Raw genomic sequence first — 16,797 nt, 5'->3', positions numbered from 1 at the left:
ATGCAAAAAATCTCATGTTAAGTTGGCAAAAACTGAACATCAGTAATGCTACCCTTAGATGGTCAGTAGGGCACCATTATACCCCCCAAGAATATACTCTAGCCACTCGAAGTCAGCCTTTATGGTGCTATGTTTTTATGGTCCCAACCTGGCCAATTTCCAAGGTTTTATAGCTTAGCCATCATTTTCTTCAATTGACTTCACTGAAAATGTGAGGGGGTGATATCATACACGTACACCATTTTTGGGGTGCTAACTATTAAAGTAACCAGACTCCCCCAAAAAAATCAACTGCGAACAAGGGCATGTGTGCAGTACCCATAGATGTCTCAGCCAGGCGGTTTTATTCTGATTGAAAACGGATGAAGAGTGAGGATGAGACACATATAGTTAAAATAAGGTCGGGAGGCTTTAGACCAGGAGTATGCACCTCTGCCCTCACTGTGTAATGCAGTTCTGGCACCAACCACAGGATGGCGCTGTGTACAGATGTTTGTGATTAAGTATCCTGATGGGTGAGATTTCTGGTTTTGTTATGCAGTCACATTGTTATGCAGCTGACTGGCCCTTAATTTCTTGTGGTTTCTAAAGGTGTGTTTCTTAAAGTTATTTCAAAGAAAAAAAAAGTGTCTGAATTAGCAGGCTCTATCAAAAAAAAAACTATGTACGCGAGGAACCTTTCAAAGGCAGAGTCGACGGGCAGTTTACTTCTGCGAATGCGCACCTAACCTCTTTTTTTTTTTAGTGTTGTACCTTTTCTGAGACAACTGGCTAAGATAAATAGAGGAACAAACGTTGATAAACTGCACGCCTCATTTGGAATTTACACCTTTGTTAAGGTGGCTTTTGGCAAAAGAATGTCCTTTAAGTGTTTCACACGGGCATGTCAAGATTACAAGATTGGAGAGAGGATGCGACGTTACTGACAGAAATGCTGACTTTGGGACTGGGGAACCAAGCTCGAGTCCCGGCGTCAGGTCAACATCCTGTGATTCTAGGCAAATCTCTCAATCTCCTCGTGCCGAAAAAGAAAATGTGGCCTTGTGTAATGTTACTAGTGCTCATGTAAAGTGCTTCAATGCCCGTGGGCCGAGTTTGCGCGATAATAAACTGCGAAAATAAATATACATTTATTTCAAAGGGGGCTCGTGGCAAACGCCGCGGTTTCAGTTAGAGTGTAACACAGTCACGCATAGAAAGTGTGCATAGAAAGTGTGCAGGGCACTGGCATAATGTCATCAGTGTTGTCAGAGTGAAGCTATGCCACCTTAAGAGACTAGCCTTTGGCAAGTTTTAAAAGTCCTTCTCAACATCCATCGATGACAGTGACACTACCTTGCCATCCAGAGAAAATATGATGGCCCTATATTTTCAAGATGCTGGTCGGAGTCATTGCAGTGTTTTATGATAACATTGTGTATTGGGGTACCCCGTTCTCGCCCGTGTCTCATGCAGATTTAAATGCAGCAAAAAGACTACTTTATTTATTTGAAAAGACTTTGATTGTTTTTCTCCCCTCGGGACGCTCTGAGGCACTTTACAGCTACCAGCAACCCACTGCTCACATGTGGCGTGGGCCATAAATTAATCAGCCCCGCAGGGAATATGCACACAAAGGGGGAGTCAGGGAAAGGTTAACCCAGAGAGTAGGTGTTGCTTATCTTGCAGGCTATCCCACTATAGCCAGGGCTGCTGGAATTATGCGATTGTGTGGCTGCAGCGATTTTTGCATAATTATAGATTTCCCGCATTTGCCACATAATCTATTATCTGATGCATAATCTGCAGGCTTTATTTTTTTTAAATGTTTTTATCTCAAACGGCTCAAAAGTTAACATTTTATTACTTGTGTTGCCGTGCCGTGGAAGACTCTTAGCGTACAGGCACTGGTACCTTTCTGCTGCTTTTCGCAATATTTGGGTATTAAACTAATACTAATGAGGTGTAACCAATGCCCAGAGCGTGTTATCAAGTTTAAGAAAGAAAAAATAATGAAACACTATTAAAAATGTGCAGCATTAGGCCGCATAATTTGCCTTTCCTTGCTGCATAATTTACTCACCCCTGCCACATAATTTGGCCCGCTTCTGACGCATAATTCGAGTGCCATGACTATAGCTCAGTGCAGGATGAACCTATGGAGGAACAGATGCTCATAACCTGGACTGCTAATCAGTGCCTTCCTTTAGACTCCAGCCAGCTCTTGGAATATGAGATAGGATTTGACTTGAAGAGTGGAAGGCCGGGCATATGTTTTATTTGTTTTCCGAAGGGGGATATCTAAGTGTTTTCCATGGGTGTATTTATGGGATAGGCCCTCTTGAACTGCCTCCCCTTTCTTGTCAGGATGATGATTTCCTAATTAAGAATGATATTAAATCCAGAAATGTTTTGCTGTATTTGCTAGCCGCCATCTCACCACAGGCCTCTGTAGCACATTTGTGAACAATGGACTTGGAAAGTTGCCTTCCCCCAGTGCACTTCTGTCACAGCTGCTTCTGACTCCCAAGCCCCCTTGCTGACTCCATTGCCTCTGTTGAGAAAGGGTGCTTCTGAGTGAAGTTCACTCTGAGGAGTGGAGACGTTTCCAGAGGGGAGCCCCAGTGTCCAGTACTGTGACATGCAGTACCACACACAACACGAAGTACCACACAATAGAATGATGAAGGGGATCTGTGGGAGCCTCAGTGCTCAGTGCTGTGACATGCAGTACCACACACAACACGAAGTACCACACAATAGAATGATGAAGGGGATCTGTGGGAGCCTCAGTGCTCAGTGCTGTGACATGCAGTACCACACACAACACGAAGTACCACACAATAGAATGATGAAGGGGATCTGTGGGAGCCTCAGTGCTCAGTGCTGTGACATGCAGTACCACACACAACACGAAGTAGCACACACTAGAATGATGAAGGGGATCTGTGGGAGCCTCAGTGTTCAGTACTGTGACATGCAGTACCACACACAACATGAAGTACCACACACTACAATGATGAAGGGATCTGTGGGAGCCTCAGTGTTCAGTACTGTGACATGCAGTACCACACACAACATGAAGTACCACACACTACAATGATGAAGGGATCTGTGGGAGCCTCAGTGTTCAGTACTGTGACATGCAGTACCACACACAACATGAAGTACCACACACTACAATGATGAAGGGATCTGTGGGAGCCTCAGTGTTCAGTACTGTGACATGCAGTACCACACACAACATGAAGTACCACACACTACAATGATGAAGGGATCTGTGGGAGCCTCAGTGTTCAGTACTGTGACATGCAGAACCACACACAATATGCAGTACCACACACAAATTTTGATGGAGCCCTGTGTAAGCTCTGTAGTCAGTACTTTTGTAAACAGTACCACACAAAAGAATGATGATTGGACTCTGTGGGAGCTTCAGTGTTCAGTACTATAACATGGAGTACGACACACAACAGGCAGTACCACACACGAATGCTGATAGGACCCTGTGTGAGCTCAGTAGTCAGTACTATTACACACCGTACCACACAAAAAATGATGATTAGACTCTGTGGGAGCTTCAGTGTTCAGTACTATGACATGCTGTAAAACACACAAGAGTGCTGGCGCCCTGTACTATGGCACGCAGTACCTCACACAAGAGTGCTGGTGCTCGACACTATGCCGTGCAGTACCTCACACACGAGTGCTGTTGGTCCTCGGTGATCTCAAGTTGTCCAAACACTGTCACATGTCCATGTAGAGAGTCGACTGAATATTGTTGCAAGCAGATAACAGGAGAATGATGTCACCACCATATACATCTTCAGTGAAGGACTGAAGGTTCCCCGCTTGAACCAGGAGATGATTGTGCCGGTAAATTGTGTGAACATGAGCCTTTTATTTTCCCTGCAAAATGCAACTTTGAAGACTAAGCCGTCACCAAGGATGAAGTCAAACTTTTCAAAGATAGTTCTATCAACCACATGCCTCTAACCTTCCAGTGCATCATAAAGTGCATGTCCTGTACCTTCTGCCCTGGCTTCAGTTAACTGATAAGGTGCTTGAGGCAGAGAGTTTCTGGAATCCCTGGCTATCACGCTGTACACTCATAATCTGCTGGCTAAGATAATGTGTTATCATTGTTCATGAGATAGTTCAGTTAGAACATAATACAATTCACATGCGGCTGCCTGGGGACCCGATTCAGTAGCAGGGTGCTGGTTTAAAGAAAACTCGGATACCACTTGCCAAAGTAACGCACGTGTTTCCATCAGAAACTCAGCATAGAAATGCTGAAATAGACTGTGGTGTTAACGCTTATTTTATCAGCTGTGCAGGTTAAAACAAAGTAGAAACCTTTTTTCAGATACTGTTTAAAGCCGCCATCTTGTTTATAAAAATGCTGTAAGTTCCAGCTCAGTGTTCAATTTGTTTTTTTAAATTGTCTTGGGTACCTATACTTTTGAAACTTGAATGAAGCATGGAAGAAAAAGCCTAAATGCGTTCAATCTACAGGACTGCCAGGTGCCTGTGTATAAGGAAAAACGTGCACATAGCATGTGCTGTGACAGTCTGCCTGCCTTTTCCCCCACCCAGCATTCATGCTGCCAAGCACTGCCAGTGTCAGCAAATTCCAGTACCTGGGAGTGACCGGGGAGGGGAAGAGCATGGTCAGGTGGCTGCAGGCCATGGCGTCTCTGTCAGTAAGCTGGAGTCGTGCAGAAAACATTCAGGATAAGAGACTGCCCTCAGAGACAGACAGCCTCGGAGCAGGCCTGCTGATAAGGCTGTCAGTGTTCAACCTTGGCCCTTTTACCGGCAACTCCATTGTTACATTTACTTGTGTGCACATCACCCAACTTGAATAAACTTGCAGCTGCAGTGTTGTATTTAAAAGCCAGTGACAGAGCAAGGTCAAAGTCTTGTACTACTTGAACTGGATTTATGTATTTATTTATAAAATGTTATATAGCGCGAACATGAACCTTGCGGGTATCAAAGCACTTTACAATGATCACAGTGAAATGTATAAAAATAACATCATCGAGCATGGAGAAGGTGTGGGCATCTCTCCTAGAGAGCAGACCAAAGGGTCCGGGGAACAGAGGAAAACGTTTCTTTGAGCAGCAAAGTCTCATTTAAAACACAGAATAGACTGTAAGAGGTCCCATCTTTGTGTATAAAAGGAGAAAAACTGCAAACTAAATATAAAGGCTACATTGTGAAGGTTGCTTGATTGTCTACTGTGTTTTGCAAAGGCCCTTCTGTCCTCTAGAATCCATTACACTTGCAAAGGTTGTACATTACATCCTATCAAGATGTCGCCATGAGCCTGGCTCTCCAAAAACAAAACTATAGCTCTTTTCCTGTGCCACACCCAGTCCATTGGCGTAGATCTTGTGTTGTGTATTAGAGAAACTCCTCTGGGATGAAAATTCAGACCTGTCTAGTTTATCCACCTCCCACCATACCCCATGTTCTCTGGCCCAGAATCATTTGCCCATGTTTGATTAGGCTAATTACACTGTGAAGCTCTGTAACTTCTGGCATTGCATCTTGGAATAGCTTCCCACATGACATTTGAGTAGCTAAAATCACTTGGAACAATTGAGGCCTTGGTCTTCGGCATATCAGTAATTTAATTTGTTTAGGGATGTACTCTGCAAACAAAATGGTAAGAGTGCACTTTCTTGATGATAGCCCCAAGAGTGGTAAGAGATTTATTATGCTTATAAATGTCAATCACCTATCCTAGTTCTTAACTTATCCCATATGCCTCATCACAATCTTTTTTCCCATGTTGCCTCCCTAACCCTCAAAGCCCACTGTGGCCTTCTGTTTCTTTCTCTTTCAATCTCCCTCAGGCACTCACTCCCAGTTCTAGAGCCTGATACCCCCCTCATCCCACCCCCACAAGTGAAGGGCTGGGGTCAGATAGGGCATTCAAGCTCCAACACCTTCAAATTTGCCACTGCCTCCTTTCTTTAAAGTGTGGGGTCGGAGTCTTTTCCCATCGCCGCGATGATCACCAAGGTGGGGACGAGCAAAATGGCCCTGAAGTTTTTTGTGACTGTGGATGTAATGCCACACTTTCAGGCCCCACTTTTTTCACCCTTCCCGCAATAAATATTGGGTTTCTGAGTCAGGCATCTACACCCATATCTCTTGCTAAGGCCAGGGAGGCGAGAGAGCATGGGAGGGACTAAAACCTATGCATTCCTACCACCTAACAATACACACTGCTTATGGGGTGGCTTCTGCTCATCTTATATCAGTGCTTAATTTGAGCCGGTGGTTTCTGGTGGTCGGCACCAGCACTTAATTGTCAACACCAACACTAATAACAGCTGCCACATGGTGGTGCTGTTTGTAAAACTTAGAGATGAACAGAACAGCAATTGTTTATCAATTCCGGAAGCATTAAAAACAGCTAACACCTGCCGCCCAAGCCATTTTTATAACCTTGGGAGCCTGGAATAGGCTGAATTGTCACACTTGTAGCAGTGTGCTGGTTAGTAGTTGTGTAGGTACTGCCACTGGCAACGCTAGCAGTGGCAATGGGTGATGCAAGCTGCCGATGCCACCTGACTACAGCCCTGGCATTTATTTCTGTACAAATTAAGCACTGCCTTAAATGCCTCTTACACTGAGCAATAGATGACATTTACCCAACAGCTTGTGAAGTTGGAAATATATTTTAGACTATGGTTAATTTACATAAGGAATTTTTTGAGAAATTGTGGCATTAATCAAAGATGGAGTACTTTACAAAGTTATAAATCGTCTGCAGCAGCTAACTATCAGTTAGCACTTGTGCATGTCATAACATCAGTGCACGCTTTGCATATTATGCAAAATGTGCTCCATTAATCAATTGCCTTTGTTGGAGACCAATAATTTCCTAATAAAAGTTTGGGAAGCGTTTTGCATTTGAAGCATGTTTGTGAAGGAAAAGGCTGGATACATTCAGCACAGCAAAGTTCTAGTAGGTCAGCATACCACTTTATGCCGAACAATGCGTTGTGATTTTGCAGGTGGTTGGCGCTATCATTTTATAAGTACATTTGTCCAAGTGCTCATTGGAATGTTCATATAATACTGACCTAATTATGCATAGAAAAAAAGATAAGCCATTCACTTGATTCATTTCTTCTTTTTACATCCAAAAATGGAACAGAAAGGCCTCTATTTTCTAAAAGAAATTGTTCGCTTTTATTGCAGGAAAGTAGCAGCTTGTGCAAAACCAGAACTGTAACAATTTTATATTCCAAAGGTTTTGTGTGTATTCGGTTAGTTACAGTAATTATACCCAATAACTGACAGCCAAAATCACGTAGGAGAAAGCAAAGGCTGTTTTCTCACACAGGCCCTGCTGCAGAACATCTGCTGAGAGATTTGCATATTAATTAACCCATATTAACTCTAATTATTCTGGGAAATTATCAAATAAATTGAATTTTCTAATTTTAACCTTTCTTTTACTTGACGCGTGTCGAGGCTGAGAGGACACACCGGGCTATCTCACCTGGGCAATGAGCAAAGGATCTTGTCCCCCTCCCCTCTGGCTGCTTCGGCGACCTGGGGCAGCCTGGGGAGGCCTGGGGAGCTTTTGTGTGCCTACCGCGTTTTTTTTGGCTTCTCCGCCTGCTAGGGCCTCGGTGTTTGCTGCGAGATGGCGCATGTGCGCATGTGAGCACAGATGGCGGATTTATACAGGGGTGACGAAAGGTGGTACCTCAGAACAGTTGAGCAAACCTTAAGTTTTTTTTCTCCAGCCTGTTGTTTAGGCCTGAGCAAATAAATTGGAGTTTAATTGAATTAGAGCCTGGCTTTAGCCACTGCCTCGTGACAGAAAAATATTCAATACCCCCATGCCCCCCCCCTCCTCCATTGTTCGATTTACACATCACTGGCTCGCTTGCCTTTGTGCCTCGCTCAGAGTGGCCATAATGTGTTGAGCTTTTGTGTCTGCTATCCCTTTCGCTTCTGTCTGGTTTGGGCCATTGTGAGGTGCAACGTGGCTGTTTTGAAAACAGTCTTACAAATGGGTTACCGTGCCAGGAGAGACGCTGGTGTGTGAGAGAGGCAGACGTTCAAACACGGGGACCAGCCCAGTAACACTTGGGAAAAAAAGACACCCTCGTTTGGTAAAAATGTGTTTACATCCCGGACGGAGATATTGTGTGTACATTCATCAGAGATGCATTCTGCGTAACTCGAGTGAAAAGGCGAGGATACGCTGAGCAGTCATTTGACGCCACCAGGGCCCTGTAAACACCGAAGTATGGTTTGTCAGGCCCATGGGATGGGGCCCGGAGTGCTCATTTGAATATGAAAGCACAGCCCCTTCTGTGGAGACCGGCCCCCTTCTTGGAGTCGTGCAGGCCTCATTTGCACCTTAATGGCCTCACCTCCCCCGGTCAGGTGAGTTCCCTCATCCCAAGCCGGATGCCCTGGGCGCAGGGGGGCCTCCCCGTCATTGCTTGCTAATAACGCAGGAAGGCGCACATCACCTGAACTTCACACTCGCCCCCAGCGCCCGCCACCTCCCAGGAGCAGGGGGGCGCCATCTGTGCAGGCCGGCAGCCATGGATGCGATGGCTCTGCAGTACCGTCCGGCCTGGGAGTATGGGCACTTGTACCGCGAGAAGGCCGCCTTCAGGAGCAGAAATACGGCGACGTGTCATGCAGGTGGGCTGCGCACATGCGTAACTAGTTATCTCATGGCCGCTGTGCGCTAAATTCGCGTAATTCTTTTATTTGGTAAGGATGGCTTTATCCCGGGCGCACAGTATCTTAAGGTGTCCCTGTTTTTATTATTATTTAAATTGTTGAAATATCGGAAGCTAAAGAGCTAGCGCAGTATTTGTTTGCCCTGCCCTTGAAAAGTCCTGCGTAAGACCTTGACGAACACCTACGCTGTGTATTAAACGTTGCGCAAGTCGTGTTGGCAGAAAGGTGAAGTCAGAGACGCAATGCCGGCTTGGACAGAGTTTCCTTCCGTTATGGTCGTTGTTTTCAAGGCTGCGTGCAAGGCCTTATTACTATGAAAATGATTGCGCGACAAGGCCTGCCCTCGTGCCAGATAAGAGCACAAAAAAAACAAGCCTGCCGCCTCGATGGCTCCTCCTGTACCACCACTCTGGCCCCGGCGCTCTGCCTTCCCTCCCAGCTGAACACGCCAAAAGCGAGCTGCAGGCGCTACCTAGCATGGCAGGCCAGGCTGCTGCGTGCCAGGGTGAAGACACACAACTTGTATGTGAAAGTGCGCGGGTTGGTGTCACTGTTTCAGTGTTGCTCCAGCACACACGACGAGACTCTTAGAGTGTGCGCGTGCCTTCTGTAATCAGTTCTTCACGAAGTCCAGCTGAGGAGGCAGGTTAGCAGGATGTTGTGTTTTTTTTTGTCATCCATCAGAAATAGCAGCGTTTGCCGGGTTGTGTACTGCGCATCGCCTGCTCCTATTGCAAACTAACAACTGTAGGAGACCAGAGAGCCGGGTCATTCCCTAAAGAGAGGGCAACTCAAAATGACTCCTACTATGAAAGAGAGACTCCCAAAACGGTGTCCTAAAACGACCAGATTTCAACCGGACTCCCTCAGTACAACGATGTAACTCTGAGGCCGGCGTTTGGCTGTTCGCCGCAGCCCCGTTGCTGTGAGATTTCCTACAATAGCCCTCTGCGCCGCCGGACTGTACTTTCAAGGGCCCGCCTGAGTGATAGCTTTATTGACTCGTGACATGCTTGCTACATGTGTACCTTCCAATCAGCGTGTGCGCGCGCTGTTCTTTCCCTTTACCAGACACGAGAGACAGAAGCTGAAATACGCGTCAATCTTTCCCCTCCGCCCCAGCCCACTGCCCCCCCCCCACACACAAACACACATACTGAAAGTGGGCAGCCCTCCGTGCACACTACCGAAGGAGCGTAGCGCCACACACGTCAGTGAAGGCACACAACCCCAGTATTCCACACACACCTCGCTGTAGGCATGTCCCACCAGGACATCTCAGACACATTATTGGAGGCGCAGAGCTCTAAGCGTATCACTGAAGGCACACAGCCCCACAATACCACAGACACACTACACTGAGGACATATAACCCCACAGACACACCACACTGAAGGCACACAGTCCCATAACCCCAAGAACACACCACACTGACGGCATATAACCACACAATCCCACAGACGCACCACGCTGAAGGCACAAAGCCCCACAGACACACCAAACTGAAGGCACACAGCCCCACAATCCCACAGACACACCACACTGAAGGCTTATAACCCCACAGACACACCACACTGAAGGCTTATAACCCCACAGACACACCACACTGAAGGCACGCAGTCCCATAACCCCACGAACACACCACACTGAAGGCGTATAACCCCACAGACACACCACACTGAAGGCACACAGTCCCATGAACACACCACACTGAGGGCATATAACCACACAATCCCACAGACACACAACACTGAAGGCACAAAGCCCCACAGACACACCACACGAAGGCACACAGCCCCACAATCCCACAGACACACCACACTGAAGGTACATAGCCCCACAATCCCACAGACACACCACACTGAAGGCATATAACCCCACATACACACCATACTGAGGGCATATAACCACACAATCCTACAGACACGCCACACTGAGGGCATATCACCATGAAATCACACAGAAGGCATATAACCACAAAATCCCACAGACGCACCACACTGAGGGCATATAACCACACAATCTCCCAGACACAGCACTGAAGGCACACACCCCAACCATCTCACATGTATCTCTGAAAGTGTACAGCCCCACAACTCCACACACACACTTCTGAAGGTGCTTAGCCTCACAATCACACACACCTCAATGAAGGTGCACATCCCCCTAATCTCACACACACTCCTAAAGGTGCTTCTCTTGACAAACCCTCACACATTGTTCTAAAGTTTCACCACCGACAGTCGCGTGCGCACACCTGTGAACGTGCCCAGCCCCGCACCCCACCTGCACGTCTCTGAAAGTGCGAGCCTCACACCCTGCACTGGGGACACAGGCATTATTTGCTCTCGAGCTGACAGAACATGGAAGACTTTCACTAGGTACCATTGTTTACAGCTTGCGCGAGATAACACCGCGCCTGCTGCAAATGTCAAACTAATTATCGGCAACATTTAGAGCCGCGTCACAGGCCGGGCTTTGCAAATTACTTTCTTCAGCAGGTAAGGACAGACTTGCCATGAAATGCCATCTTTAATTGCTGTTGCTTGTATACCTGAAGTGTGAACATGGCAAGAAGGAAACTGTAACCGAGGGCATAGGATCCTCAACTTAATTACATTCTTTTTTTACTACACGTGTATATAAAGCCACACACAGTCGCGGTGATTTTGTGTAAAAACTGAAGGTAAACCCGCATTTTCACTAAAACGTCGCTTGGTCTTATATTAACAGGTATGCATTTCAGGCGCATACATCTCTTCTTTCCCCACTATGGCATCTTTAAACAGTATTGCGTTTTATTGAAGTGCACGCAATTGCACAGTGAGTACTTCCCTCACATGCACAGTGTACATCTGACGCTCCCTCCCATCTCGGCGTCACGTGGCTGCCTCCCTGACGCGAGGCACACCGAACTTCTCCGAAATGTACCGAGTGCTTTCTGCATCCTGTCAGTGCGTTTGGCCTTTGCCGCCGCTCTGGGGTTGGCTTGTTTGCGGCACCTCGCAGAGAGATGGGCAGCAGAAGCCCTCTCTCTCTCCCCGGAGCCCTCTCTCGCCCTGCCGGTGGAATTCCCGGGCTCCCACTCCCTCGGAGGCCTGAAGTAACAGCCTGTTTCCGTGCCAGCCATAACCTCTGATGCGCGTGCAACATTCTGCCGAGGCCCAGGCGAGAAGCCGCTCGTTTGACCTAATGGAAAGAACAATGTATGGGCCGAGGGTGTCGTGTGTAGGAGGGACTTTCATTTCTGAAGGGTGGCTGCAAGCGAGGCGCACACTTTGTTGTGCAAGTGGAACTTTCAGAAGCAGTGACCCGTTTTCGTCTTCGAGAGGTGCCCATTTTAAGCCTGGTCTGTAGTGATTTTGGAAAGGGGCGCCCTGATCAATAAATTGCACTGGTACAGGACAAATCTCCACGGGATTTGAGCACTTTTGTACCGCGCTGGGTAATTGTTCACTAGTTCTCAGGACTTTTGAACTAGTTCTCAGTACTTTTGCACTAGTTCTGTGCAGTTTTGTACCGGTGCAGGGTAATTGTGCACTATTTCTGTGCAGAAAGTGTTGTACCCAGATGGGCAATTTGTTAGTAAGCGATGTGCACTGGCGTAGGTTAATTGTGTACCACTTTCCAGGCATTTTAAAGTGACGTCTGCTTTAATGACTCGTGCAAAAACAATATGGGCACTAACCGACCACTAAAAAGAAAAAAAAATCGTCAGTCTCGGTGCAAACGTCAGTTCATGACTGGTACAAAATTGCCAGCATTTCATTTTCTGTCGATGCCAGGTTGCATTTTGCCACAACAGCCCTGTGAATTGCACCCATTTGCATTTTTCGGAGTTTGTTTTGAAAATGGGCTTTTCCCCAGATATCACATTTTTTTCTGGAAGCAAAGTGACTCGTGGTGAATTTCACAGTGCAACACAAGGGGCTCCTAGAATCTACGATTTGCATCTGGGCGCTAAGACCCTTGAAGGGGTGTAGATCTTTCCATTTCTAACCGGTGAATGCGAAGCAGCCCCCTCCCTTCAAGAGAAGGGTGTGATAAAAGAGGTACCTCCACTCAGCCCGTCCTTAGCCATCTTGGTAAAGGAGAGCTGACAGGCGCTGTTTATTTAGCTGAAAAGTATTTACTGCTATTTGTGAGGCTGGACCCTAAAGGTTGCAAGGTATTCTTGTCCCTGATAGTGATGGATGCTGCGACTCTGACCCCATACAGTCAGACATGACTTCATGGCTTGTTTAGATTGTTCTGATATTTGGGACTCCGCGGAGTCTGTTGAGAAATGATTTATCTCTCTCGCTTTTTTTTTTACCTCGAAGAAAACATTCCCCGTGCTTTCCTGCCGAAGGCCCTGTCGCCCATCTGGGTAGGGGACGCGGAGGGGGTTACCGTTCTGTACACAAAACACAGGCGAGGCCTTAAAAGGCATATTTTTTTCAGCATAAAAGCCCTTTAATGCCTGTCCAGCCTTAGATAATTTTATTCACTCTTCGCGGACCTCCCTTTATGTCCCCTGCACCCAGAGATCACTTTTAGGAGGTGGGCTGATAGCTTCCCAGGCCTCAGGAGCCTTTGTTGCAGCCAAACCCCCCCTTGTCTCCGCGCTCGGGGCATTTGTAAAGAATCTTCTCCTTGTTGCTAAGAAATGGTTAAACCTCCGTGGCCAGTAAGGGACGGGAGGGGGGGGGGGGGTCAATATCGATTGTCCGAAGGTATATCTGGACCACACAGCTCGGGTAGGCAGGCCGCAATATCTGCTTTTTTTTGTAGTTCTGCGGGCATTACCCGGCCCGAACTTGCCTAAGCCCTTGTGGTCACACCTCTTGAAAAGGTTTTGTTTCCCCCGTCAATTGGTATTCAAACCAGGTCAGCGGATTCTGTGCGCCCGGCTCTGCCGCCGTTTTCATTTTAATTTGCACCTGTTGTGCAGTTGTTCAGAAGGCAAGTGCAGACCCGCGGATTATACAAAGATCATATTATGAGCAGATATGCACGGTGTAATCTTTTTGTCCCCAGCCTCACACGACAGGAGGAAAAAAAATCGCCCCCTTTTTTTGTTCCTTTCTGCTCCCTGGGAACCTGTCAAAGCAAACAGATATGACTGACTGAAATTTGTAACGAGACATGTTTCAAGAATTCTCTGACACACAATCCGCCTTGTTGTCGTTTTTCCCTCCCCTTTCTGGCACTTTTGTATAATCCGATAGCTGGCAAGGGCCACTCGAGGTAGCTCAGTTGATAACTTAGACGAGGATTGCTTTATTAGGCGCAAAGGAATCAAAATGAACCTTAAAATTGTTCGCATTTTTCCCCTCCGGCTCTTTTTTCGCTCCCTCCTGTTCCCATGATGTCATGGGCTGGACTTGTTTTTTTTGTTGTGTGTGTGTGCGCCTTTCTGAAGAGTTAGGTTAGCAGCTCTTGGCAGTCCGGTGTGTGCGTAACGGATGGTGTGTTTCTCGAGCTGAGCTAATGCCCCGTGTTTATTGCTCTAATCTTTCTTGTCTGGTGGTAAAGTGGACAATTTATGTACTAGCATGTAGGCCGAGAGCCTTGTGAGGGCTGACTAATTCAGAAACAGCCACCTTCAATTGAGTTCACAGACCTTATTTACAGGCTGTCTATTTTAAGAAAAGCTACAAAGCATTTCTAGGACAGGCTCCTGCAGGAGGGACTCGCTGGCTGCTGGGGGTGACTCGAGTGCGTGATAGGTGCGAACGGTGCCGCCTTGGAAGCTCCCGCCATTGTGGTAGCACGTGCGCGGCGTACCTTGTCGTATCTCCCTCACATGGGACACCCCATGTCGCCCGAGGCCAGGCAGGACACACTTATGCAGCGGCGAGGGCTTTACGTGAAAACGTAGAGGAAAAAACTACATGCGAACTTCATTGTGTCAGTGCAGGAAGGGCCGGGGGTACTTTTGCACTAGTTCTCAGTACTTTTGCACTCGGTCTTCGCAGTTTTGTACCGGTGCAGGGTCATTTTGCACTATTTCTGTTGAGAAAGTGTTGTACCCAGACGGGCAATTTGTTTGTAAGCGATGGCCTATTGTGCACTGGCGCCGGTTAATTTTGTACCACTTCAAGGCATTTTCAAGTGACGTTTGCACTATTGCCAGCATGTCACTATCTGTCGATGCTGGATTGCATTTTGGTGGGGTGGGTTTTGTATCTCTGCCAATCTAACGCTAAGGATGTAAAATACATCAGAACATTAACATTCTACATACGTTAGGGTTGCATGTTGCATTATGTTATACAATAGTTTGGTCTAGTGCGCCGCTCGTTGGCCTCGTGGCACTATGGGGCAATTATTCCTAAAGACATGTTTGAGTTGTCGAATTTTATGTAATATGAGAGCCTATAGCTGCATGTTATGAGTACTGATGTGTAGAACAGTAGAGGTTGACAGCCGTTTACTGGGCTTGTAAGAATATTTTTACACTAAGGGCACGTTCTTGCACCTAAACTTGACCTTCCTCTTTTCTTTCCAGTTTTGAACTATGACAATGTAGTGGACACGGGTTCGGAAACCGACGAGGAAGACAAGCTGCACATTGCGGAAGACGACAACCTCCTTAACGCACTGGACCACGACACTAGCCCGGCTAGCCTGCCCAACCACGCGTCGTCCCCGCACGTGGGCCAAGGACTGTTGGCGCGAGAGGACGACGAGGATGAGATGAGGGAAAGTGACGTGGATCATGTCTGGCACAGCCATGACATGCTGCATGCCTCTGTGAACGGACCGGGTGAGTCTGGCCTCTCGCCTGCATGCCTCTGGGCCTCGGACACTCGAGCTTCCCAAACATTTCCCAGAATGCCCCGGGGCCGGGCGATAATGAGCGCTCACGTTGGGTATTGTGATAAGATGCGGCTGAATGGGAGTGTTTGGCTTGCAAACACTTGGGGGAAAGCCTACCTTTGCAAGTGAAGAGCCCCCCCATTCATGTGATAATGTCGAGTGCTTGTCTGACACCTGCTCTTGTAATGCACACACCCCATCACTTCCTTCTGTTATGTGCGAGGGCCTCTTCACGCTTCCACCTTGTCAGGTAGCTTTCCCATTATTTACTGCTTAAGTGCTTGAACGCCTGCTAATGGCCTACGGGATGGGGCTGCGTCCGGGCGGGGGGTGGTGATGGGGGCTGCCCACAGTGCACAAACAATGAGCAGTGTAAGGTATATTGAAGGAGGTGCTTAATGGTCGCCAATGGAAGCCTCACAGTAGAAGGGGACACAAGCTATGTCTTTTTTTAAAAAGCAGCACCTGGTGAAAGCTCGTCCCTGTGTCCCTAAAGGCGCATATCGCTGCCTTGGCTGATTTTACTCCTGTGTGGCTGTCGGGGATAGCCTTACTCCTGAAGGCCTTTAAAATAGCATGATTTCGATGAATCGCCTGTAACAGACCCCCCCATGCCAAGGCTGGACTTGGATTAAAAACCATCAGTAGGTTATTGTCAACACAGTACCGGAAAAAAACATACTCTTGGTTTAATAAACATGTACTAGGGTTTGTAGATCATTTTCAGGTGTGGACCCCACCAATCCCTTTCAAAATGATTCCTGGCTGTCAGTTATTTTTCTTATGCACAAAACCTATTCATCACGCCGCTACATGTGTAATAATATTACTAGGGCTCCTTCATCTGCACATCGGGGGCTAGCTAACCTCTGCCTTTACTGTTAGCATGTCTCAATGAACATTTTTTCATTTATTTACACCTTCATTGTGGTGTGTTAGTCTGCAGAAAGAGATTATGTCGAGGCCATTTTCTGTTGAGCTGTAGGTAAACACGAGTAGCAATGGCAGCTAATCTCTGCAACCCATGAGAGTACCCTTTTCTTAATTACAGCCCACTACAAAGCATACCTGGTCTCCAAATGTATCTAATTTTATTACATAGAAGAGAGCTTCGTCAGCCTGCTGCAGGTATTTTTAGACACCTGCAGCTGACATGATCAAACCGCAGTGCACTGACTCAGGCTTTCACCATTTTGAGATGATGAAATGAGTACTGACTAGGTGAGGTTTTACAGTGCTTTCCGAAAACGTGTGTAAAGAAAGAATATGTACTATAAT

The 16,797-nt window shown here is 47.1% G+C and overlaps 1 protein-coding gene across 10 annotated transcripts in view; it reads left to right on the top strand.

The window, feature by feature from the left end:
- The window catches only part of ZEB2 (zinc finger E-box binding homeobox 2), a 156,770-nt gene that overhangs the window by 104,990 nt on the left and 34,983 nt on the right, over positions 1-16,797 (top strand). For all 10 annotated transcript variants that reach the window (XM_086957481.1, XM_086957480.1, XM_086957477.1 and 7 more), the window contains one exon: positions 15,209-15,466. In XM_086957481.1, coding sequence (XP_086813607.1) covers positions 15,397-15,466 — 70 coding nt within the window. In that variant the 5' untranslated portion in view covers positions 15,209-15,396. The remainder of the gene's footprint in view (positions 1-15,208; positions 15,467-16,797) is intronic.

Source organism: Lissotriton vulgaris, chromosome 2_1 (genome assembly GCF_964263255.1).
Source record: "Lissotriton vulgaris chromosome 2_1, aLisVul1.2, whole genome shotgun sequence".
NCBI classification, from domain to species: Eukaryota; Metazoa; Chordata; class Amphibia; order Caudata; family Salamandridae; genus Lissotriton; species Lissotriton vulgaris.
Note: the sequence above shows the minus strand (reverse complement) of the source record. Positions and strands in the feature narration are given on the sequence as shown.